At 45.7% G+C, this 24,535-nt stretch overlaps 1 protein-coding gene and 1 long non-coding RNA gene across 3 annotated transcripts in view; one reads left to right on the top strand and one right to left on the bottom strand.

Moving 5' to 3' along the window:
* C12H21orf62 (chromosome 12 C21orf62 homolog) overlaps positions 1–21,193 on the top strand; it is a 206,136-nt gene extending 184,943 nt beyond the window's left edge. Inside the window, exons 1-2 of one of the 2 annotated variants that reach the window (XM_021208850.2) lie at positions 4,928–5,058; positions 20,232–21,193. In XM_021208850.2, coding sequence (XP_021064509.2) covers positions 20,276–20,914 — 639 coding nt within the window. In that variant the 5' untranslated portion in view covers positions 4,928–5,058; positions 20,232–20,275 and the 3' untranslated portion in view covers positions 20,915–21,193. Of the gene's footprint in view, positions 1–4,927; positions 5,059–20,231 lie in introns of those variants that run through there. The other variant, XM_029544358.1, reaches the window with a different exon arrangement.
* LOC115065081 lies at positions 9,925–16,162 on the bottom strand. The gene is made up of 3 exons (XR_003844873.1): positions 16,071–16,162; positions 15,449–15,534; positions 9,925–10,047 (listed from the first exon to the last, which is right to left on the bottom strand). It is a non-coding gene; the product is annotated as an uncharacterized LOC115065081 (long non-coding RNA).
* Positions 21,194–24,535: the final 3,342 nt, after the last annotated feature.

The following is a 24,535-nucleotide window of genomic DNA, read 5'->3' as shown; positions in this document are numbered from 1 at the left end:
TCTCTGAGTAAAGCTGAAAGCAGTAGCAACCTATTGGCATAAGGGTGGTTATTTGAAGGGTGATTGGACAGGTGCATCATGTCCATTTAGCAAAACAGCAGCGGTGGCTTCCACACCAGGGCCTGTGACCTCCCCAGCAACAAGCAGCCCCATGGCAGATTTGACACTTGTAACAAAAGGCACATCTTGACTGGCTGGCCAGTGTCATTGCCTACAGTGCTCACACCTGCAGAAAACTTAAATGACAAATTCTTAGCAGCCTAGACTGCACACTCTGGTACCGTGAAGCTTAGCCAGCATGGAGGGGAAAAGCTCGTCTTTTTGTTTTAAATATCTGTTACATTTTTATCTGTGTGTGTGTGTGTGTGTGTGTGTGTGTGTGTGTGTGTGTGTACACATATGAGTGCCCTTGGAGGCAACCAATGGCCTGTATTAGAAAACTAAACCTCTGACTTGAAAGCAGCTTCTTAGGAGAAATTAGGTCAGAATAGAGAGAAGATGAGGGAGCTATGCAGTTGGTCTTCTCTGCCATACTCCTGCATGGCAGATGCTGCTCTCACCAAGACAAGAAACTGAGCCTTGTACCACATCGGTATTCCAAATACCAATGGCAAAAACTTTTAGTGTTTCATGGATAGCACCTGTCACAAGATTCAGCATTTCTACTAACACTTGAGAATGTCCAGTAGCAATAGACTACAAGTGTGTGGACAACCATATAACAACAAGGAAGGAAGCATGGGCACCAAGCCATTGGAACAGCAGGGTTTAGGTCTGACCGAGAGAATCAAGTACCGCCAGTAGGTGGCAGACTTGGTCAGAAATTCACAGTCCCTCTGGGGCTGGGACCTTGGCATGCTTGCTGTGAGCACTGGAGGGGGGTGCGCGCGCGCACACACACACACACACACACACACACACACACACAAACACCCACACACAGGTTTGAAGCAGAATCTGAGGGGATGTTTAAGGCCCAGGTAGTTTGGCAAATATCAGGATGTGAATATTTAACTAGGTGAGAAATAAAGGTGAGAAACTGGGAATGGGGAGGGCTTTGGGAGAGGGGTGCAGTCCCCACAACCAAGGCTATAGTTACTGGCTTGAGAGATGGAGTTTCATTATGACATTTTCACACTTGTATGAGATATATTTTGATCTTATCATTAACTCAGTTCTTGCTGCTCACCTGGGCCAGGGGCCTTGTCACTCAGCAGGCTGATGCCCCAAGAATACACCACACTTAGCTGAACACACAATCTGATGAATTTTCGGGAATTGAGTTCAGCGGCCTGCCCAGTTTCTGGCCTTCCATAGATGAATCTGTCTATCCAGTTACACTGGTTGGCTAATGACCTGGCAGTTTGTCTGTCAGACTCCTACTGCCCACCTCCGTCTTAGACAAATGTTTTCAAGCTGGGCCTTTTGCATAGTTGGGGTTCATAAGCTAATATCCAGCTAGCAAAGGGGGCACAGGTTTGTGTTCTTTACCTGAGCTGGAACTATGTGTTAGTTTCACCGTACTGTAACAAATGCCAGAGATAATCAACCTGTAAAAGGGAAAGTTTGCTTTTTGTTCAGGGTTGGGAAGTTTCTGTTCATGGCTGTTGGCCCTTGACCTTTGAGGTCTGGGATGAACAATGTATCATAGTGAGGTCTGGGATAAACAATGTATCATAGTGAGGTCTGGGATAAACAATGTATCATAGTGAGGTCTGGGATAAACAATGTATCATAGTGAGGTCTGGGATGAACAATGTTTCATAGTGAGGTCTGGGATGAACAGTTTATCATAGTGAGGAACAGTGGGAGAGAGACCCATGCTGACCAGTGCCAAGACACGCCCATTTAGAGGCCTCCACTCAGGTGAAGGTGACCTTGACCACAATACAGGAAAGAATTTTAGGACGAGTCAGCATGAAGCAGAACTTGTTTTGTTAAATAAAGACCAAAGAGTCAGATTTAAGCCTGAGTTCAGAAATGCATCCTTAGGCGACCTCGCAAAAGCTACTTATGAGTTCTGTGGGTTTTGAAGTTACATTGATCAAAGGATTAAACAGAGTTAAATGAAGTCTGGCTCAGCATGGCCCACACACTGGTAATTCCTGTACTCAAGGGGCAGAGGCAGACAGAACTCTGTGAGTTCAAGACCTGACAGAGCTACTTAGTGAGACCCTGTCTCAAAAGAAGAAAGTTGGGCCAGCAAGAAGACTTGGTGGGTAAAGGTGCCTGCCACCTTGAGTTCAATCCCTAGATCCCACATGGTAGAAGGAGAGATCCAATTCCCAAAAGGTGTTCTTTGACCTCCAAACATGTACTGTGGTGCACACACACACACACACACAGAGAGAGAGAGAGAGAATAAAACATTTTAACATTTAGGAAAAATCTATATGAAATGTGATCTTTCTTCTTTGCCAACCTGGATTTAGAATCACAATGGAGTCACCTCTAGATATGACTAGGAAGGGTGTCAATAAAAAAAAAAAAAAAAAAAAAACCTTAACATAGAAGGAAAGAGCCATCCTCATTGGGGGACTGGGGGGACATTCCGCCAGCTGAGATCTCAGCCTTGTGAATCCCACCACCATAGCTCCCATGCTGAGAGTCAGAGGGAGCAAATGAAGTTTTCATAAAGTTTTCAAATATGTCTAAAGAGCTGATGCTCCACTATGCTTGTACAGTAGTGTGTGTTTTCTTGGACCAACGCAATGATTACCCTGGTATCCAGATGGTGAACGGGGGAATTTTTATCAGGGTTACTGACAGGAATGGAGTGAGGGGTACTTATAAGGCACAGGGGTAACACAAAAGGACCTGCATCACAGAAAAACCCAGACCAGCACAGTGGGTGTGAAAGCTGGAACTGAGGCTCTGCACAATTTGCAGCAGCTTCACAGACTGGCCAGTTGTCCCCCCCCCCCTGTAGTTGACTGCTTCTGTACTGCTGGGGAGGTGCCCTGGAGCATCTTCCAAGTTCCTGTTCCTCCAGATGCATGGCCTTCCCTTTGCCTCCCAAGTCTCCCCTCTCTCCTAAAGGAGGTGTTTCAGTTGGGAGGAAACTACTTTCAACAGGATTACAAACCAAGAGCAAACCATCGGGTCCCTTGGTCTTAACTGTGACTCACTGGCTTTCAGAGTCACTTATAGGCTCTTCTGGGACTCTACTGTCTCAGAGCCTTGCTCTAGCTATCTGAGTTCCTGGATTCCCTGGGACGTGTGAGAACGTAGGAAGAGAGAGAAATAAGAAGAAGGAGGAGGAGGAGGAGGAGGAGGAGGAGGAGGAGGAGGAGGGATAGTGCTTGTCATGTGAGTGTGAGCCTGGGTTCAGTTCCCCGGAGCCCACCTAAAGCCTGGGGGTATTCATACACCTGTGATGTCAGTGCCCCTACAGAAGGGTGAGGCAAAACCACAGGTGCACACAGCAGAAGGGAGGGAGGGAGGAGGGAAGGAAGGGATGGAGGGAGAGAGGGAGGGAGGGAGGCTCAGTGTGGAAGGTAAAGACCAACATCTATCTGAGGTTGTCACTGACCTCCACATGGGTGCCACAGCCCCCACAAGGAGACGAAGTATTTTTTTTTTCATCCCCATTCATACACCATTGGTTAATAACCACTCAATAAGGTGTCATGGGCCTGTTTTCCTGTGTCTGACGCACTCTACTCCTGGGCATCTTTTAGGGACCCTGATCAAAATGCTATGACTCAAAAAAACTTCAGCCTCCCTGGCGAAAGGTGGCCCCACCATCTCTACAATGTGCATCTATTGTTTTTATTCCTTCCTTTACATGGTTTTCCACAATCACTCCTGTTTACCTCTGTGCCCTTCAAGCCTCCTGGCACAGTGCTTGTGTGTGGTAAGGACCAGTGGGTGGATGGGTGGGTGGGTGGATAGTGTTACCCCATATCCAGGTGACTACACATCCATGTCTCTGGTCCCACAGTGCTTCACATTAGTAAGACCCTACTCTATCCATCAGACTCCTCCCATACTTAGTAAGCCTTCATTAGTCACTAAAGACTGTATGTTAGGTCACAAGATTCAAACCCTTCATGAATGAAATTAGGAGCCATAGAAGGGGCTAGGACATCCCAGGAAGGGCTGTGAGGACTTTCCTGGAAGGGGCCATCTATGAGCCAGGAAGTGCCCCTTCCTCATCTGATATTGAATACAAGACTAGAGCCTTAGATTTCCCTGTCTCCAAAAGACTAAGAAATGGTTTTGTTTGGTTTGGGTTTTGGTTTTTCAAGACAGGGTTTCTCTGTATAGCCCTGGCTGTCCTAGAACTCACTCTGTAGACCAGGCTGTCCTCAAACTCAGAAATCTACCTGCCTCTGCCTCTGCCTCCCAAGTGCTGGGTCTAAAGGCATACACCACCACTGCCTGGCCTAAGAAATGTTTTTAAGCCACCCAGTTTAGGATATTTTGTAGCAACCCCAAATAGACTAAACCACTATTTAATGAACACAGATTTTTTTTTCCATGTTTACTTTCTGGCTTCTAGCATTTAAAAATGAGTTCATCAGAGGGGAGAGACTGGAACTACATCTTAGAAAGTAAAATGAGTTCATGTTCTCTTTGGAACAATCACAGTCGAATGGTTTTTGCACCATCTGAGCAAATCGTGGACGTAAAAGTTTCGTCCAGGCATCTCCGTAGTCCACAGCCAATCCATCCAATTTCCGGCTGCAGTAGAATCTCTCCCATTTGAGCCTCTCCTTTGTGGTCAGTCTACAGCAGCAGTATCCTCGGTTTCTTCTGGAAATTTCCCCGGCTTACAGCCCCAAAGAGATAGGTTCTCTCCTACTGGTTGATAAAACTGGTAGGCCAGTCAGCTTCCTTCTGGTTGCCATGGAAACCACCAGGCCAAACGGAAAAGAACAGCAAGTGAGAGACCATGAGACCACACATTCCACCGGCTCCCAGATTAAAGCAGCTGTCAAGCCAGGGTGAAGGCAGAGTGACCAGGGAAGAGCTCCGCGGTCTGCAGAGTGACCAGGGAAGAGCTCCGCGGTCTGCAGATTGGACAGGCAAGGCCCTGCCGTGGGGCCACAAGATGTAAGTAGCGCCCCTGCTCTGTTTAAAACGCCTGTCAGCTCAACAGACTTCTGCTGTGCAGCCAGAAAGTCCGGGGAGGACTGGAGGGGCTCTATCAGGGTAACCTGGAACTGCCACATCCCCTGAATATGTCACTGAAGGGTGGTGGGTGGTACCAAACACCCTTTGGGCTTCCACACAACTGGATAGCTTTCTACCGTTCTCTGCCTTGCAAAGGAAACCCTTCTTAGGGCACTAAGCAAAGAGTGGAACGGTCTTTTCATTTAGACCCTACGTAGATAGGGATCTGAACTTGTTTCTATTTTTAGGAGTTTGGTTAGTCTCTTCTGCTCATCTCTAATACCTGACAATGACCATCGAGCAGCTCCAGATCCTGCCTCTTCTCCATAGTGAACGGCAAAGAAAATCAAGGCCTCTGAAGTAGCGTTGCCTACGATGTGATGTCTGGGGGCCTTGCTTTTATCCTTTGGCGGTGCCTACAGCTCATTGACATGCCAGGGGTCATAGCACTTCCTCCTCAGAAAACTCGAACTGAAAACAACCAGTAAACTTCTTAAATAAGACTGAAAGGCAGACTGGAGAGCTAACTTTAAAAAAAAAAAAAACCCACATTGTATGTGATATTTATGGGAGGAAAGTCCTTATAAAATACTGAAAAGCCAGACTTCAATTGTTTGCAAACTGTGTGTGTGTGTGTGTGTGTGTGTGTGTGAAAAAGAGTGATTCTTAAGTTTTTAACTTTTTTTCTTTTTAGAATGAATAATGCAATATGTTTGGAGGGGAAACAATTTTTTTTCATTAATTTTTTTCTGACAGAAACAGGGCAGTTTCAGAGACTAATAATTTCTGTAGCGTGTTTATAGAAATTGGTGCTTTTCAACAGCTATCTCGTAGTTTCCAACTTTCTTTCCCACACCAGTTTTTCATTGCTTAAAACTGGCACATGATCAGGGTTGAGAATCTGGCACCCAGTGGCGGGTGTCTGTGCTTTAAGGGACAAGTAAGGGGTCAGGAATCAGTGTGACTTGGGAGACACTGTCTAGCTGGCAGCCACAGCTAGGCAAAACCACAGGCTCCAATACCAGGGAGTAAACCACCCCCGTGGATTCCAGGTCGCTCCAGGGAGAAACCTGAAGGCTCCTCTCGTCAGATTCTCCGTGTTCAGAGGAGGGAGAGGTAGCTTTAGTTAGGGACCCCTGGGCTCTCTCTGACTAGTTCTCCTATCACATTTCACACCTGTGTTAACTGAAGCCACACTCAGCTTCCATTAGCTTTTCTTCTAACGACGAACTTGAACTCATTAACCAATTTATACCCATTTCTTTTTCAAAGACTGTTTCTGAAGGGTTTATGGATAACAGAGCCCACTTAATTTATCTTGTTAAGCATAAAATTTCCATAGATGGCTCGGTGAGAGGTCTTGTAATCTAGCAATGGGTTATAAGGTGTGGGACATCAGTGGAGTCTGAATTTCCCCTGGGGCTCCTTAATGGTGTGATTGGCCGTCTAGCCATTATTAACTAGATCCAGGATCTTTGACAAGTTATTCTATGTCTCCATTTTGTTTAATATGATAGTGGGACTTTACTATCTGCTTTTAGGGTTATTACAAGTAGTCAATGGCCTAAAACATTTAGTATCTGGAACAGTATCTGGCACAAAGATGTACCCATCCCATGTTAGTGTTACTAAGTAAGGCCAGGTGCGCACCTGCTGTGCCAGCTGCACCTGTGGAAGGCCAGGTGTGTGCCTGCGGTGCCAGCCATTCCTGTCTAAGGATCACTTGAGCTCAGGAGCCAACATAGTGAGACCAGTCAGAGCAATGTAACGAGACATGTTCTAAAACAAAACCCAGCAATTCCATGAGTAAAATACACAGCGAATCCTGCCTGTTCTGTCACCATTAGCATGACAGAGGCTTTCACTTGGTAGAGGACATTGGCCCATGTTGACGCCCATTTTCCTCTTTGTAGCTGTTTTCTGACACTATGTTTTGATCATATTTACCCTCCTCCCCCAGTTCCTCTCAGATCCACCTCCTTCCCTAACTTTGTACCCTTGAAGAGAAATGATAATTCTGACACTGCCCATGTATGGTACAAGGCATATCTTCTACTGGAGCATGGTTGACAGAGCAGGGACTACACTGGCCCTCCCTCTCTCTCCCAGCAGTTACCGACTGCCAAGAGCTCCATAGCTAGAGTGGGGCTTCGTGCCTTCCCTCCCTCTCCATGGTGGGGCTGTCTGGCTGAGCTTGCAAAGATCTTGTGCACAGTGTCACAACCCTTGTGAGTCATGTGTGCAATGGCCCTGGCGTATCCGGAAATCATTGTCCCCTTGCAGTCATCTGCTGCCTCTAACTCCTAAAATCTTTCTGGCCCCTCCTCTGCAATGGTCTCTGAGACTTGGGAAGAGGGGGTGTGGTGCAGATGTGATACAGATGTTCCACTTAGGGCTGAGCAATACCCCACAGTCTTATTTTCTACATTTTGACCAATGTGGGTCTCTGTGTCAACTGCCATTCACTGCAGATAGAAGCTCTGTGATGGGGTTTGGCTGATGCACTGATCCCCATGTGTAAGAGATCGTTAGGAGTCTGTCTGGCCAGCAGGTTCAAGTGCACCGCCTAATGTCTTCTCTATCAGACCAGGGCAGCAGGTCTTACATTGAAGTGTTTTACCCACTTGGAGTTGGGTTTTATGCAGGGTGACAGACAAGGATCCAATTTCATTCTTTATGGAACTACCCAGTTTAACCAGCAGCATTTACTGGAGATGCTATGTCTTCCCCACTATATTTTGTTGGCCTTTTGTTAAAAATCAGTTATCTATAGGAGTGTGTACCTATCTGTGAGCCCTCAATTTTATTCCACTAATCAAAGTGTCTGTTTGTATGCCAGTACCATGCTATTTTTAATTACTATAAGTATGTAGTATAACTGGAAATTCAGGGTGGTAGTATCTCCAGGAGTTTTTCTTGATTGCTCAGCATTGGATATCCTAGGTCTTTTGTGTTTCCTTACAAAATATAAATTTTCTCAGTTACATTTTTTTCAATTTTTATAAGGTATTTTTGTTTTGGTGTGGATCGTGTTGAACCTGTAGATTGCTTTTGACAAGATGGTCATTTTCACAAAATTATTCTTACCAGTTTATAAGCATGGGAGAGATTGGGGCCAGAAGCATTTTCAGGGGCCTTAATTCAGTTAGCCTATCACTATGGTGGGCATAGGAAATCAGAAATTGTGTGTTTTGGACCTGGTGAGATGGCTCAGTGGTTAAAGGTGTTTTCCACCAAGCCTAACAAACTGAGTTCCATCCTCAGGACCCACATGTAGATGAGAACCAGTTATCCCAAGTTTTTCTCTGACCTCCACACACTCACTGTGTAGTGGGCATCCCCATCCCCATACACTTAAACAACTCAAGGTAAAGTTAAGAAAAGAAAAGTTAAGAAATTGTATCCGCACTTTCACAATTCCTTTAACCGTTTCACACATCTGCATTAGTAGATATGGGAACTGGACAACAACCCCATCAGTCCCCAGGTTAGCTCACTGATCACGTCAGAACTCCCCATTGCCACAATTGGTTGTAAATCAATTGACCTGTTACAGTGAAATATCAAAAGAGGGGAGCTTTCCACTGAGTCTGTTCTTGAATCAAAATGTTGGTACAAGATGCAGCAAATGAGCCAGTTACTCTGAAGTGGCTTCAGGATACGTCCTGAGAGGGCATGTGGATACAGTCCTCATACCACTGTGGTTCTGGCACCAGGAGCTTTGCCGTTGGTAAGCAGAGCTTAGTGATAGAATGCACTTACTGTATATAATGTACTGTATATGATATACTGTATATAATGACTGTATACAGTGTACTGCATATAATGACTGTATATAATGTACCTGCACACAGCAGCAATGGTGCTGGTGACTAGGACTGGTGCATTTACTAACCTTGCTCTGCCTCTAACCTGTGTGGGAAGATCATCAAAGGGCACTACACTGAGAGACATGAAACTCAGAATGGCTTTCAGGCTGGCCCAACCATATACAATAAGAAGAAACATGAACATGGTCAGTTATAAAGACATTTTAAATTAAGTTCAATAATGACTAAATTAAGATGCAGACTGCATCAAAATGATGGTGTGCTTGGAACTGCCTTACCGTGAACTCTGTAAGCCACAGTGAAAGAGACAGACAGGTCTTCACCCACAGAAGGGTGACTTCAGTGTCTGGCACTTGGAAAACTGTGATAGATAATTCAGAGGCTCATTCCGTGTGCTGTTGTGGGATATAAAGAAGAAAGGGCAGCACTTAGCACATTAGAAAAACATCAGGAGGGCCCACATTCACCAACTCTCTGCTTTATAAGCTCTGAAATATTAAGCAATGTGGACATCGCTCCCCTTTAATATCTTTGCACCCCTTCATCTCACGGGCCTCTCTGCAGTGCTGCCTTGCAACACACCCAAAGGAAGGGAAAGTGCTAAAACCTCAAAGGCCTTCCACGATCCCACACTCAAGCTCTGAGAGTGTCCCTTGCCTGCTGTTTTTTGAATTTTCCTTTGGGAGACATGAATCAATGATAGACAAAGAGCCACCTCAGACAAAGTGCCACCTCACCCGAGGCCAGTGTGGTGAAGCACAGAGCCTACTAGGCTGGTTGCCAGGTGTCGTCGCAAAGACACAACTCTCATGGGATAAGCGTTTATTCTGGAGCCAGATCTGAGTGACCATGGCCTGGGAACAAAGTTAGGTTACCCCAGCTTCCATGTTCCAATGTGATGACAGTTTGAAGAAGCTTTATAGCAACGGAAGAGAGATGGCCATACCTCAAGGCAGTTTTCACATTCCTTGGCAACACTCAACAGGTGGTGACAGCAAAGTGGAAATGTCTGCCACAGGCCTCAGAGGCTATCTGATGACACTTTTAACATCTCTGTGGTGGAAGTCAGTGGTCTATTACCACATCCCAAAGGATTTACCTGTTAGTCACAAGATGTTATGTCAGATACAGACACAGACAAGAACTCTACCAAGGAGACTGAAAATAGCCCAAGATGAACGGTTATTCGGCTCTGAACCTGCAGATCTCCAATCCCCACAGTCACTGGCGTGCTCTTGGTGCATGCGGGTGCACCTCACTGCGAACTCGGCAGCCATGCTCTTTCTGATCAGTTAACCAGCCTGGTAGAAGGTTCAGGGGCAGTTCAGGGACTTTGGTTCACAAAGAGCACGGGTTCCAAGGAGTTACCTATAGGGACAGCACCACTGAAAGGGTCCCACACCAGCATGTCCAATGCCCCCAAAGCTGCATAGATGGAACTTCCCCCCTCCACTGAGCCTTCCACACTCTGTAGTCTAGAACCTCCCCAGACTGTGAGACCCTGAGCAGCTCAGGCAGAACCGTATAGAGCTGGCCTGGCTGCTCTCAGGTGAGCTCTGATGGTCGTCCGTCCTACACACTGCTTCAGTGAAAGCACATCAATGGGCCCAAACCTGAGTCTTGTGAGCAGTCGGACTTGCTTCTGATGGAGGTGGCTGCTTTGCTCAGACGACAGTGTTATACAACAGTCACATGACAGCACCCAGCCTCCCTCCATAGCCCAACGGGAAGGGTGATGGTGGCCATGGACACTCAGGACAGCAGACCTGAGGCAGGTGGCCACTCGTTTTGAGAGCCTACGCAGTGTCTTCACCCCTCACCGCCCCCCAAATGTTCCATCGAACCCCTGCTAGCCCTCTAATAAGGTCAAGACAGGGATAAAGCATAACTTGCGAGCGCCTTCGGACACAAATATTTTAGTTTCAGTCCCTACCAAAAGCTGGTCCTGCACACTGTCTGTGAGTGGGTTCTCAACACTGGGTACCTGGAAAGGATGGGTGAGGGATGCTTAAGGAACAGCAGGGCAGAGCAAGGGTGGGATAGATTTGTTAGCCAATAGCTAGCTGGTCCTCATTAACAGCTTGGCTTGCTGCCCATTCAACAAACTTCCCAGAGCCGCCTGTCTCTGAGAGAATTGAGCTCTGCCCTTCTCTTGGCCCATGTAACCAGGACATGTGACTTTGCAGACACGTTAGACTGAGATATTAAGAACGAGAAGGTGACCGGGCTTCTGACGCCCATTTGGACTCCCTTGCTTCCTATCATACTGGTTCCCTTTGAGGGATTCAGGTGGGTGTATCAAGCACACATCCATGGGAGGGAGGAGCCTTGTCTTCAGGCTTCCTCCTGAACCCTGCTCTCCTGGGGCTGTCCACCGCTCAGGTGTGGAATAGCTCTAACTAGAGAGTTTGGAACTAGGACTCAGAAAACAGAGATGTAAACCTTAAACACGCTTCCTTTCTTGGGACACATCCCTTAGTTCGATCTCTTCTGGTAGCCTCAGCTTCCTTCCTTAAACACAGGTCTCTCCCCTGCTACAAACCTTACAGGTCCGTGTTTGCCCCTTCCAGAGAAGCTCAGGCAGGGGTGTGGACACAGGAATATGCACAGGCCAAGCCAGAGGGGTACAGCTGGGGAGATAGGAATCCTTTTTAAAAAATCTCAATTTAAAAATATTCTGATTGGGTATTGTTTACAATGTAGACAATCTGTGTATGGTCTTAATAAATAAAATATCACATCTATTTGAGAAGAATTTCCAAATCTTTTTACTGATGAGAGGATTTTAGACTAGTTTGGAAACTGCTGTCAGCATAAAGCCTAAGTCTCTCAGCCTGGCCAGCTAGATCCTATCTAGACTTGCTCTGTCACATGTTCTCAGCTCATGGGTCCAGGACATCTGACATGTGCTCTGAACACACCAAGCACCTGAGTGTTTCTCCACACTGCGTGTCTCTCTAAACCCAGTCCCCTTTCTTCCCAAACTCCAAACACAGCCCACCTCCAGGGCTTCATCTGTGCCTTTAATCAGTGCTGCCAAAGGCACTGTCTCCTCATTGGCTACTTGGCTGGTGTTTCCTAAAGAGCACCATCTCTTGGGAAACCTGGGATCTGTGAAGGATGTGTAGTGTCTTCTTTCCTTTTAACTCCCATGATTTAGGCTGTGCCATTGTCAGCCCGGTAGCCACCCATGCCCTCAAAATACTGACTCCATGTTATCCGTTGAGGACAGAGGAAGTAAGTCATAAACATTATAACCGCCAATCAGAGCCAAGACTGATAGCTGTGTACAAACATCCAAGCACCAGTAGCTTATAGCATTTCATGTACATCACAGCCTAATGACATTTAAGAAGGGGTGTGTTTCTTTCCATATAGTCATTCTGAGACTCAAGCTTTTCTTGGTAGTTTTGACGTCTTCCAGGGCTCCCAGGTCTTCAATAGAATTCTCTAGTCTATTCCAATGGTGGTAAGCCATATAGCTCCATACACTAAAGTAAATGTAGGCATGGGGTCAGGCAATGTGCCAAGTGGGGAGAGAAGCTGGGGTACCGGTGGGAACAGGACGTTTCTGATATACCTGGGTCAGCAGGCAGTCAGGTGGCTTTGTGGAAGGATGACAAACAGTGTCAGTAGACCTGAAACTTTCCAGCAAAAATGATAAAAACTGTGTCCACTGATGAGATATGAGGCTTAAACCACTGATTGGATTTTGAAGCCAGAGCTACACTGAGATTTGGTTAGCTAAAGAACTCTCAGTAGTAACTAATATGGGACACAAGCTGTGGGAAGGCAAAGACTTCTTTTGAATGAAGTAGATACGGACATCAGCTGCTTCAACACAGATTCCATAGAGATTCCTTCTCAATCTAGGGATACACCCTACGTTTAGATCATGGTTAGAGTTGGCTCCAGAAGGACTGTCTCAAACTGGATGAGTTGTGTTTGTAAGAAGATGGTATTCATAGGGAGGTACTGTGTCCAAGGGAGGAGAACATTTGAACCTTGCACCCTGTACTGGCTAGCTTTGTGTCAACTTGACACAGCTGGAGTTATGACAGAGAAAGGAGCTTCAGTTGGGGAAATGCCTCCACAAGATCCAGCTGTAAGGCATTTTCTCAATCAGTGATCAAGGGGGGAGGTCCCCTTGTGGGTGATGCCATCTCTGGGCTGGTAGTCTTGGGTTTATAAGAGAGCAGGCTGAGCAAGCCAGGGGAAGCAAGCCAGTAAGGAACATCCCTCCATGGCCTGCATCAGCTCCTGCTTCCTGACCTGCTTGAGTTCCAGTCCTGATTTCCTTTGGTGATCAACAGCAATGTGGAAATGTAAGCTGAATAAACCCTTTCCTCCCCAACTTGCTTCTTGGTCATGATGTTTGTTCAGGAATAGAAACCCTAAGACAAATTGATACCAGCATAGTGGGATATTCCTGTGACAACCCTGACCATGTTTTGGGGAGGACTGTGGAAGGACTTTGGAACTTTGGGCTAGAAGATCGGTGTTAAGAGCTCTTTGGGATGTTGTGTAGGAGCTTGGAAGATAATGTTGAGAACAGTGCAGAAGATGGAGGCCTGGCTTGTGAAATTTCAGAGGGAAAATTAAAGTCTCTTTTCAGGGCCATTGTTACTTGGATTGTGAAGATTCTGTGGTTCTGGTTAGCTGGTGCTGAAAAATCAGCTGTGATTAACAAGATACCTTTGCTTTACTGGGACTATTGATGCTGGTTAGCTGGAGCTAAGAAATTAGCAGTGATTAAGAAGACACCAGCATCACTGAGGTGACATCTTCTGGGAAGTGTTTTCGGAGAGCACAGAGGCTGTGTTCCAGAGACAGCCATGGTTGTACCTTGTGCTGTGGCTGGACTTAGTAATGTGTAAGAGTTACCCAGGTGGTAATGGTTTTGAAGGCATGAAGGGGTCAGGCAGAGCAGCTGAGGCTCGGCACTGTGAGAGGCCATGGAAGGCCATTGTGAAGGTGCAGTCTCAGTTGCAATTGATGGCCCAGGACTGAAGGGGTCATGCGAAGGAGTTGAGGCTTGGCACCATGAAGAGAGCCTGAGAACCTATTGTTAAAGCCAAGTTACAGTGTAAGACAGCAGCATTTTGGAGATGCCAGTACCATGAGATGACCCCCAAGAACAGCAGCAGCAGTGGAGTACAGGAGGCTGGAGCCTAGAAGACAACATGTGTGCTACAAAAGGCATGGCTGGAGAAGTGACCCAAGCCCTTGGAGGAGCTCAGAAGATCGTGAGTTGGATCCCAGACATTGGATGGTTGGAGATTGATTTTTGCATTTGATTCTGACTGTGCCGTGATATTTTTCCCTCTTGAAGGACGTTTTTTAGTGAAGCTCACAGTTAAGAGACTTTGAATTTTAAAGTACTTTGAATTTTAAAAGATATGGGATATTTTAAAAGGATTGAACTTTTAATATGTAAAGACTGTGGGACTTTTAAAGTTATTTAGATCTTGGGGATGAATAAGAACTAAGGTTGAGGCTTACTAGTGATGTGTTTGTGTGTCAAGTTGACATGGGGTCAATAGTACTGGCTAGCTTTGTGTCAACTTGACACAAGCTGGACTTATCACAGAGAAAGGAGTTTCAGTTGGGGAAATGCCTCCACAAGATCCAGCTGTAAGGCATTTTTTTATATTAGTGATCAAGGGGGGAGGTCCCCTTGTGGGTGATGCCATCTCTGGGCTGGTAGTCTTGGGTTTATAAGAGAGCAGGCTGAGCAAGCCAGGGGAAGCAAGCCAGTAAGGAACATCCCTCCATGGCCTGCATCAGCTCCTGCTTCCTGACCTGCTTGAGTTCCAGTCCTGCATCCTTTGATGATCAACAGCAATGTGGAAAGTGTAAGCTGAATAAACCCTTTCCTTCCCAACTTGCTTATTGGTCATGATGTTTGTGCAGGAATAGAAACCCTGACTAAGATACACCCCAAACACACTTGAAATGTCATAAACAATGATATTTTCAATTCTGTGAACTTAATGCAGAGGACAAAAATATGACCAGAGAAATGTAGCAGCTTTCAAACCACTGAGGTAATGAAAAATCAAAGGTGATTTAAAATTTAATTCAGAAGTTATTTAATTTGAAATCAGAAGGGATAATTATTCAAAAATGGAAATGACCCCAGTAAAGAAAATGGGGAAACACAAGAAGTAGAGGTGGTAAGGGCTCCAGTAAGAAGTGAGCAGGTTCAGGTCTAAGCCTGGGCTGGCATTACAGAGATAAGGGCAGAAAGCAGTCAGCCCCAGCTCCCATCCCTAAACACATTTTGAAGCCAGTATTTGGAGAGCTAGCAAAGGAGTCTATCCCAAATACAGCACCCCAAGTGTTACTGCAAACGTATTTGAAGATTCTGAGGAGAAAATGAAGGGCCATGCAATAAAGAAGATATTAAATATATCCCACAAAGTTATCCGTTTGTTTTCTGTTATTGTAATGACATATCGGAGGCTGAGAGGTTTATAAAGAGAAACAGGTTTCTTTACCTTACAGTTTTGAAGGTTACAATTACAAATAGCACTGCACTAGCTCTTATGAGGGCACCGTGGCAACTCATCACCATGGTGGAAGCCTGTGGGAGAAATAAATTATGCTGAGAAAGGAAGCCAGAACTCAGAGGGGGTCAGACTTACTCTTTTTCAACAGCCCTCTCACCAGAATGAATCAGAATCCTACAAGAATTGCATTGATATCTGAGAGCAATACCCATGGGGGCCTCATGATCCTGTCAGTTCTGCTTGTGGAGGGTCCCACCATCTCTAACATCACCACACTGCAGCCCCAGCTTCTGAGACATGAACTCTTAGAGATGAACCATAGACTAGAGCCCATTCTATCAGTGCTTGCGGAGAGTGTGGGGTCAGGAGATCAGCTGACACATGAGCTTTGAGGGCACACAGGGCCTGCCTACCTTGCCTTTCCCTGGTGCTATTCTTTGCTTTCCCCTGTGCATTGCGCCCCCACTCCCCCACCGCAGGTTACTGCCTCCTGAGTCCTTTGTCCTGCTCTCAGTCCAGGGCTAAGTGTCTGACTCAGGAGGACAATGCATTTTTGTTTCTATTTAGAAACTGGAAAAAAGTGTGGTGGGGGCAGGTTTCTTTAACTTACGGTTTAGAGGCTAAAAGTACAAATTCCTGTGGAGTTGCTCAGCTGGTAGAAAACTTGTCTAGACCAAGATCATCTTGTCTCCGGAAGGTATGAGCTTGTCTGAGAAGAAGAGTTAAGAAATAGAGTCGGCCTGATAGCCTATCTTTTTTCAGCAACAAGATCAAGACATGCTTAAACTGCTTCCATGATTCTTCAGCCATTCAGCCAGTTACTTTTTGCTCAGGATGCTCATCTGCGCTGACTTCTGTAGCTGTCATTCGCTGAGGTGTGCTTTTATGCCCAAGCATCGAGCTGGTCAAGTGCTTGCTGGATGCAAAGCACTGCGCTAGAAAGAAAGCACAGAGCCGGACAGGAACCCCTCCATCAGGGGTTCATCTCCCACTGGAAAATACCTTTAAGTCAGGAATCCCAGTAGCTTGTCACAGTTCCTCCAGTGACTATTTGCACACCACATTAAGTCTGTGCCTAACTACACTTGGGGTCTGAAGGTGTCAAGCTTACCCACAGAAGAAAGAACTTTCATATTTGATAGAAGAAATAGAAAAATCGTCTGAGGCATGCTACTCTTAATATTGTGTATACGTAAACCCCATGGTAATGTCTCCCTAATGTAATTATGTTGCTTTTATAAGTCACGGTAGCTGGGCGTGGTGGTGCACACCTTCAGTCCTAGCACTTGGGAGGAAGAGGCAGGCAGATCTCTGCAAGTTCCAGGACAGCCTGGTCCACAACAGTCAGGGCTGCACAGAGAAACCCTGTCTCAAGGAAACAAAACAACAAGAAAATTAAATAAATAAATCATGGTATGTATTAATTATACATAGTGGGTTTATGACATTCACGCACATGTGAGCACACACACACACACACACTGGTTTTTTTTTTTCTACAAACCTCCCTTGTCCCTTCCTATTCCCTCAGATTCTGAGGAGGGGTATGCCACGGACTGACTCAGTCGAAACACACACCCGTGGGGGAAGCAGGGTCTTTTGGTATGCAGGAAGGCACTGGTCGCGGTGCGAAATGACAGACAGACACACACAGTAAAGCTATATGCATCTGAATGCGTTTTACTGTTCAAAGGCAGGCAGTTATATAGAGAAAAACTGGCAATTATATCCATAGAAGTGATTACTAAGAATGACTAAGCTTTCTGGCACAGGGAAATACAAAATCAATCAGGCAAAGACTTCGAAGAACAGGTACAGAGCATCACATCTCTTAATCAGAACACCCGTAATTACATCCGTGATTACATCTGTAAACTTTCAAAGGTCCAAAAGTTTGCAGGAACATTTAGTCAAAGTCCCTGGGTCTAAGCTCCATTGATGACTATCCATCTGTGATCCTTATCACCTAACTTCCTTCTACTGAGAGTCTTCAGGCACACTTTAAAACTGATAACTGATGCTTTTCATGCCAGAGTGTCAAAACCCTCTTTACCCACACATTTACAGCCATATGAATATATATATTGTTGGGAGGTTATTATTCCAATGTATTTAAATAATAAATGTATCATTAATCAAAAGCAAAGCAGGGGATCTTCTGAAAGGCAAACATGGCCAGTGCTGTAGTTTAAAGAATGAACTCCTAGTGAACCTTCACGCCTGGATGCTCGCACCTCTAGCTATCAAGAACATCTCGTAAGTAAAGGAACAGATCAGAGAAGAAGTCACACAGGCAAAGTTTGCCATGAGAATATTCAGCTCAGATCTCTCCGGCCAAGGAGTCTCACAGCGAGTTTCTTCTTAGACAGCCTTGTCATACAAGACCTTTCCCCTGTGAATATCACAGAGCTTCTGCCGGGATTCGGCTTAGCTATGCGAAATCACGGTGTCTAAGTGCATCTCCTGTGATAGGGGTATATTTTTAAATGGGGAAAAGGGTAAAACACCCATATAATTAGGATAGAATGACAAGAAATCCACATCACACTGAAGGGAAAATGTTGAAATGGAATGCAGTGGCTAGCAGGACATTTGTCCCACCCTGTAGACCCTTGGTGAAGCTTCCAACAGCTGGCCTCCTCATTCTGGCTTTGAGCTTCCTGATGTCCATGGGTAGGGGACTGACTCCCAGCAGGGCCTTGACTATGCGCTTCCTGGTGTCCATGGGTAGGGACTGACTCCCAGCGGGGCCTTGACTATGAGCTTCCTGGTGTCCGAGGATAGGGACTGAGTCCCAGCAGGGCCTTGACTATTGGGGAGAGGCTGTCAGAGCTCTTTGGAAACTTGTGGTGTCCTTGTTCCAGCAAACAAGCATGCTTCCCCTTGCTGTCCCTCCTTTGTCCTGCATGGCCTTCACAGTCAGCACTGAAGAGCAAGGAGGCTGCCATTGGTCCCTGTCACTTTCTCTTCTAGGCAGAGGTCAGAGAGAGCTAGTGGCATTCACAGTGTCCCTAGTGTTGGGAACACAAGACCACTGGGAGTGAAGTCCCAGAAACCTGTTAGAATCTGGGACAGTTGATTGTCTAAAATTATCCTGGAGTTGATAAATTCCCTCCTGTTCCTTACAAAGTGGGGCAGTCAGCCACCTATGCCTTCTCATGCCATTTAAAACAGACAAACCTCTTGTTCACAAAGCATACTTCCCTGCCCAAGAGTTACAAAGCTCTTTTCTTACAAAATATACCTGCAAATAAACTCTTTGAGAACCTCATGTCTGCTTCAAAACAAACAGAAGACACCATAAAAAGCTTGTCCATCCCTCCAGTAACTCAGCCCATCTTTCTCCTGCATCTCTCTAAGCATCCTTGTGTACATATAGCTAGTCTCACTGAGATAAAGCTTGGAAGGCTGCAGTGCACAGCACACATATCTGTCCTCCCTGTGACTGTGCCTGTCAGAGTATTTTCAGCTCTGCCTCCTTCCTGTTTCTTGGTATCTGTGACCTTACCTTGCAACTCAGTGTGTGTGTCCTTCCTGCTGACATCCTAATCTTTGCACACATATCAAACACCTCAGAATACCTTTCTCTTGCTTGCCCATTTCCTTATGGTGGCCCTACCTGTAACCCTGACCATCCCAGACGCTGGTTTGTGCAAGTGTACCCTGATCCCTATGGTGTTCAGAAAACACAGATGTTTGGTTTGTCTTTAATCGTCAGGTAAGTCAGGAGAAACTGCAATTGTTTTTGCCAAACTGAAATCTGTAGGCTTCTGCCACAATGCTTGTTTCCCTCCAAGCCCTGTCTTTCCCCAGTTACTCTCCGTAAGTGCTTCCCATTTTCCCACTACAGTGTATGTTTCAGTGCTTAGATATTGCTTAGTTTGGGGCCTCACAATAAACTTGAGGAAACTGATTCATAAAATTTGTTGTGGGATAGAGGCAGATCCATTCAGATAAGAGTAAAATGTGAGGTGCTAGTCCCTCCATCGTCCTGTAAGGGCTACGATTGACTCTGACACACAAGTGCATTTGTGGGAGCAGAGAAAGCATTACTGTGTTGGAGACGGGAAAGGAGGGGATTTGTCTAGTGAGGAGGCTTACCGTTAAACGCTTCACTGCTGCTCCCACTGTGCTGGCTAGCCGGCGTGCGTGCGTAGGTGGTAGCTGACTCCTACAAGGAACTGCCTGTCTTTGGGCTCCAGGAAGTCAGATACAGAGTGGGAGGAGGGCATGTGCTTGCTGGGGGCTGTACATGCGCAGGTAGGCGGGAACTGGGTGTTGGCGGGGCATGCTTGCTGAAGTAACTCCAAGTCCCCGAGGTTAGATAGGATGTGGTCGCCCCACTGCTGACATCAGCCCAGCTCTCTCGGGATGTTAGCCGTGCTGTCAGCACATAGCACTGGGAATTTTATGCCTCGACTGAGCACAGTTGAGAAGTCCTGCTGCTGCTTCTCATGAAGAGCCAAGATTAAAGTCCTGCCTGCCTCGATAAGACATGCAAGGCAGGGATGTTTACAACTGCTCTCGGACAGCTTTCAGACTGGGCGTGAGCCTCTTCTTTATTGTTTGTTTTTTTGTTTTTCCCAAGACAGGGTTTCTCTGTGTAGCCCTGGCTGTCCTGGAACTCACTCTGTAGACCAGGCTGACCTCGAACTCAGAAATCTGTCTGCCTCTGCCTCCTAGTGCTGGGATTAAAGGCGTGCGCCACCACGTCCGGCTGGGTGTGAGCTTCTAAGGAGGCAGTGGTACTAACGCTTCGGTTTCCTTTCAGGTGACCTACAATGGACTGGCTCATGAGGGAGAAACAGGACAAGAATGACACCACCTTCCAGCTTCTGCCTCCTCCTGCTCCGAGCGCTAGGCATCTTTGCCCTTGGTCATTTCACAAAAGGTCAGAACAACACACTGATTTTCACAAAGGGAAATACCATTCGCAACTGCAACTGTCCAGTAGACATCAGGGACTGTGACTACAGTTTGGCTAACTTGATGTGCAGCTGTAAGTCTGTCCTGCCTTCTGCCATGGAGCAGACCAGCTATCATGGCCATCTGACCATCTGGTTCACAGATATATCCACATTGGGCCACGTGCTGAAGTTCACTCTGGTCCAAGACTTGAAGCTCTCCCTATGTGGCTCCAGCACCTTCCCCACCAAGTACCTGCCTATCTGTGGGCTGCAGAGGCTTCACATCAATACTGAGGCCAGGCGTCCCTCCCGGGAGCAGAGTTTGCTCATCCACAGCAGAAGGGAAGGCAGCCCCATGCACAAAGGCTGGCAAACGTGTGTGTGCATCTCATTCTTGGATGTGGCTCTTTTCAACAGGGACTCGTCTTTAAAGTCATACAGTATTGATAACATTTCTAGCCTCACCAGTGACTTTCCTGACTTTTCTTACTTTAAAATCTCCCCAATGCCAAACAACAGAAGCTATGTTGTCACAGTTATTTACTAGCATCCTGTGTCCCTCCACCAGGAACTCTGAAAAAGAAAAAAATAGCATTTGAACAGGAATTTGGGAATAAGGTCGTAAGACAGTTGTCCCTGTTCCTTCTCTTAGCCTCTGTTTACAACAAAGCCACACCTAAGAGCAGCCACTTCTCTTTGTTCCACTTTCAATGCCAAGAGCAATTTGACTCCTGAACTATGTCCCAAGGGCCAGCTAGAAGCTAGGTCTTTGCAACTGGTAGCCTGTGGAGAGCTGTCAGGCTAGAAGGGGGCAGAGTAGAGTACACCAGGGACAATTTCATGGACTCAGGGTAGTCACAGCCCCAAGGAAGGCACCTTTCAGAATGCAGTAACTCTTCCTTACCTGTGTGGGTGCATTCCAAGAGCCGGAGGACACCTGGATGAGTGAACAGTGCTAACCCTATGCATACTGTATTTTCCTATAGAGACTTCTGACGAAATCTAACTTACAAATTAAGATCACTGTGGGGTTAAGAAAAACTGTAACATACTGTAAGAAAGTTGTGCAAACACGCTGGCTCACACTATCACACTGTTCTCGCATTTCCTGTGAGGACGGCATAGAAAGGTTTCCAGCACTGCTACTTTGTACATGGTGGCTATCATGGAATAAAACACGTTTTTGTTTTTTTTTTTTCTCCCCCATTGGATCATACCATGGCAATCACAATGGTCAGTGTGACAACAGAGAGCAGTCACTGAGGGGCTGCTGGGTGGTAGTATATTTAGTGTCTCTAGGCCAGGCAAGCAGGTGATTCTGACCCAGATAGAATCAGGCAGGAACACACTCTTCACACCCCAGAACAACTTTAAAACTCCTGATTTATAAATGAAACTGTATTTTGGGGACCACAATGCCCCTCTTCTTTCTTTTCTTTTTCATTTTGTGACATGATCTGGAATTCTGATTCAAAAATGACTTATTTTGTAAGTCTGGGGACCTAAGTCCTCTAGACAGACATTTTCCAGATAGTCCTGAAGAACAAATGCATTGAGAGACTGGAGTTTATAAGTGTGTTTATGGACTTGGGAAGGTTGTGTGGGACCTTAACACTCCCTGAAGGCATCGGGGTTCCAAGAGAGGGGTGCATGAGTGAAGACATACGCCCAGACTGTCAGCCTCAAATTTACGCATGCAGCACTGTTGTGTGGGGGAGTCCTTTCCTGGTCTTTCTTCACGTTCACAGAGCAGACCACAAGGCTCTTTGGATCTTCCCTTCCCTTCCCTCTGCATCTGTTCAAGCATCTCTGATCCCTCGATCCCTGATCTCATCTCTGTTCCCTCGATCCCTGATCTCATCTCTGATCCCTCGATCCCTGATCTCATCTCTGATCCCTCGATCCCTGATCTCATCTCTGTTCCCTCGATCCCTGATCTCATCTCTGTTCCCTCGATCCCTGATCTCATCTCTGATCTCTCGATCCCTGATCTCATCTCTGATCCCTCGATCCCTGATCTCATCTCTGTGCCCTCGATCCCTGATCTCANTCTCTCGATCCCTGATCTCATCTCTGATCCCTCGATCCCTGATCTCATCTCTGTGCCCTCGATCCCTGATCTCATCTCTGTGCCCTCGATCCCTGGTCTCATCTCTGTGCCCTCGATCCCTGATCTCATCTCTGTTCCCTCGATCCCTGATCTCATCTCTGTTCCCTCGATCCCTGATCTCATCTCTGTGCCCTCGATCCCTGATCTCATCTCTGATCCCTCGATCCCTGATCTCATCTCTGTCCCCTCGATCCCTGATCTGATCGTTTGGTTTGCTCTCCCATCCCTTTCCCTCTTGTTCCTGAATTCAGAACTTAGATTACTGTCAGTACAATTGTTAAGCCACATGAGGGCTAGCTGGGGAATCTAACAATCACGTCGAACTCGGTATTCAAATTACAAATAATCCACTTTAAAATGAAATTTTGGCCCTTATTCCATCTGGAATTTTAAGATGAGAAAGTTACTTCATAGGAGGTAGTTAACACAAAACTGAATTATACATATTGATAAGAGGAACCAAAGCAATTATTAAATTGTTCACCATTACATAAAGAAAAGTTCCCCTGTAATAAAGACCAAATTTACCGTTACTGTGCATTCTTTTTCAAGCTGGTGTGAGGAGGAGGGAGAGCCAGCTCGGAGCTGGAGAGCACTTGCTGTCCCTTCCGAGCCATGCATTCCTCACCCAGCGCCTGCACTGGTTGGCTCACAGCCATCTGTAGCTCTAGCACAGATCCAAGCCTCCCGTGGAGGCTCTCTTCTGGCCTCCTCAGGAACTTGTACGTACGTGGCATACACACCATAAATGAATATGAATAAAACCCAAAACTAAAAGTAATCCCATGCTGGCTGTGACACAAATGTCTAAACTTAGAATAGAACAAAGTTGAAACACTACCGATTCATGATACCATGATGGAAAATAATTTTATGGTAAAAGCCCAGGTTAGTCACATCATATTTTTATCTTAACCTTAACATTACTGCATTTGCATAACTGGCAGGGGATTTGGTCATTCTGACTAATTAACTCAGGCCTACAGTGCCAGCATTTAAATTAGGCCAAAACGAAGTCCAAACTGTGAATTTTAATAGAAAATGTAATGGCCTCATTACTGATATAGTTCAGAGGTTAAGGTGATAAAAAGACAAGGAATTGGGGAGAAAGAGAAAGCAAAAAAGATGTAAATCAAAAGATAAATTGCATGTATTAATCAACATTCTGCATATATTATAAACTGAATTTTGATGGAAACCTATTAATGTTTTTAAAGAGTGGTGTTAGAAATTCTATGTGCCTATAAGTAACTTCCATCTGGTAGCTGGTACTGGTTCAAGAGCTTTGCACATATGATTTATGTGATTCTTAGGATAAATTGTAGTGGGCTGTCTGGCCTGGGGCCAGCAGTTTGTCACCTATGGCCAGTTGGTAAAAGTAGGCATCATTTCAAAGAGGAGGAAGACATATATCTTTGTCACCCACAAGGTGGTATATAAAGATTGTGAAGCACACAATTTATGAATAACAATTATAAACATTATCCTTTACTAAGTTCTGTACAATTCTCAAATGTTTCATTAGATTTTTGCCAAGTTCTTGTATCTAAAGGTTGGAATGTTGAGAAAATAAGGTTCTCATATAAACAGTCTGATGCTCTCATTATGTTAGGGATACATGTAACATTAAGATGCAAATATACTTAGAAATGTCACTTGTTGGTCAATGATATAAATACTTTTTACAGAATTAAGTAGTATTTTCAAATGCTATAGGAATTTCCTTAATTTGGGATACTATTTGCAATGTAAAGGTTATAGACAAGACACATTTTATAAGTTAATGTGTTTCTCTATCATATCCGATAAAATAAAAAGTAAGACTGATATATGCAGCTCTATAGTTTTAGTGATGCCAATACTGTGACTAGGATTAGTTTCAAGCTATTAAGAGAAGAGAGCTGAGAAAAGACACAGAATACTGATTGTACAGCTCAACAGGGAAGAGCTTACCTAGCATACACGTGTGCCTGATTAAAATCCCAGCCCAGCACACACATATGTAGCACACGCTTCTAGATGCAAGAGTCACACAGGACTTTGAGAGCAGGAGTAAGC

This window comes from Mus pahari, chromosome 12, assembly GCF_900095145.1.
Source record: "Mus pahari chromosome 12, PAHARI_EIJ_v1.1, whole genome shotgun sequence".
In the NCBI taxonomy this organism is placed as follows: domain Eukaryota; kingdom Metazoa; phylum Chordata; class Mammalia; order Rodentia; family Muridae; genus Mus; species Mus pahari.
The sequence above is the reverse complement of the archived record's forward strand: the minus strand, read 5'-3'. Positions and strand labels throughout refer to the sequence as shown.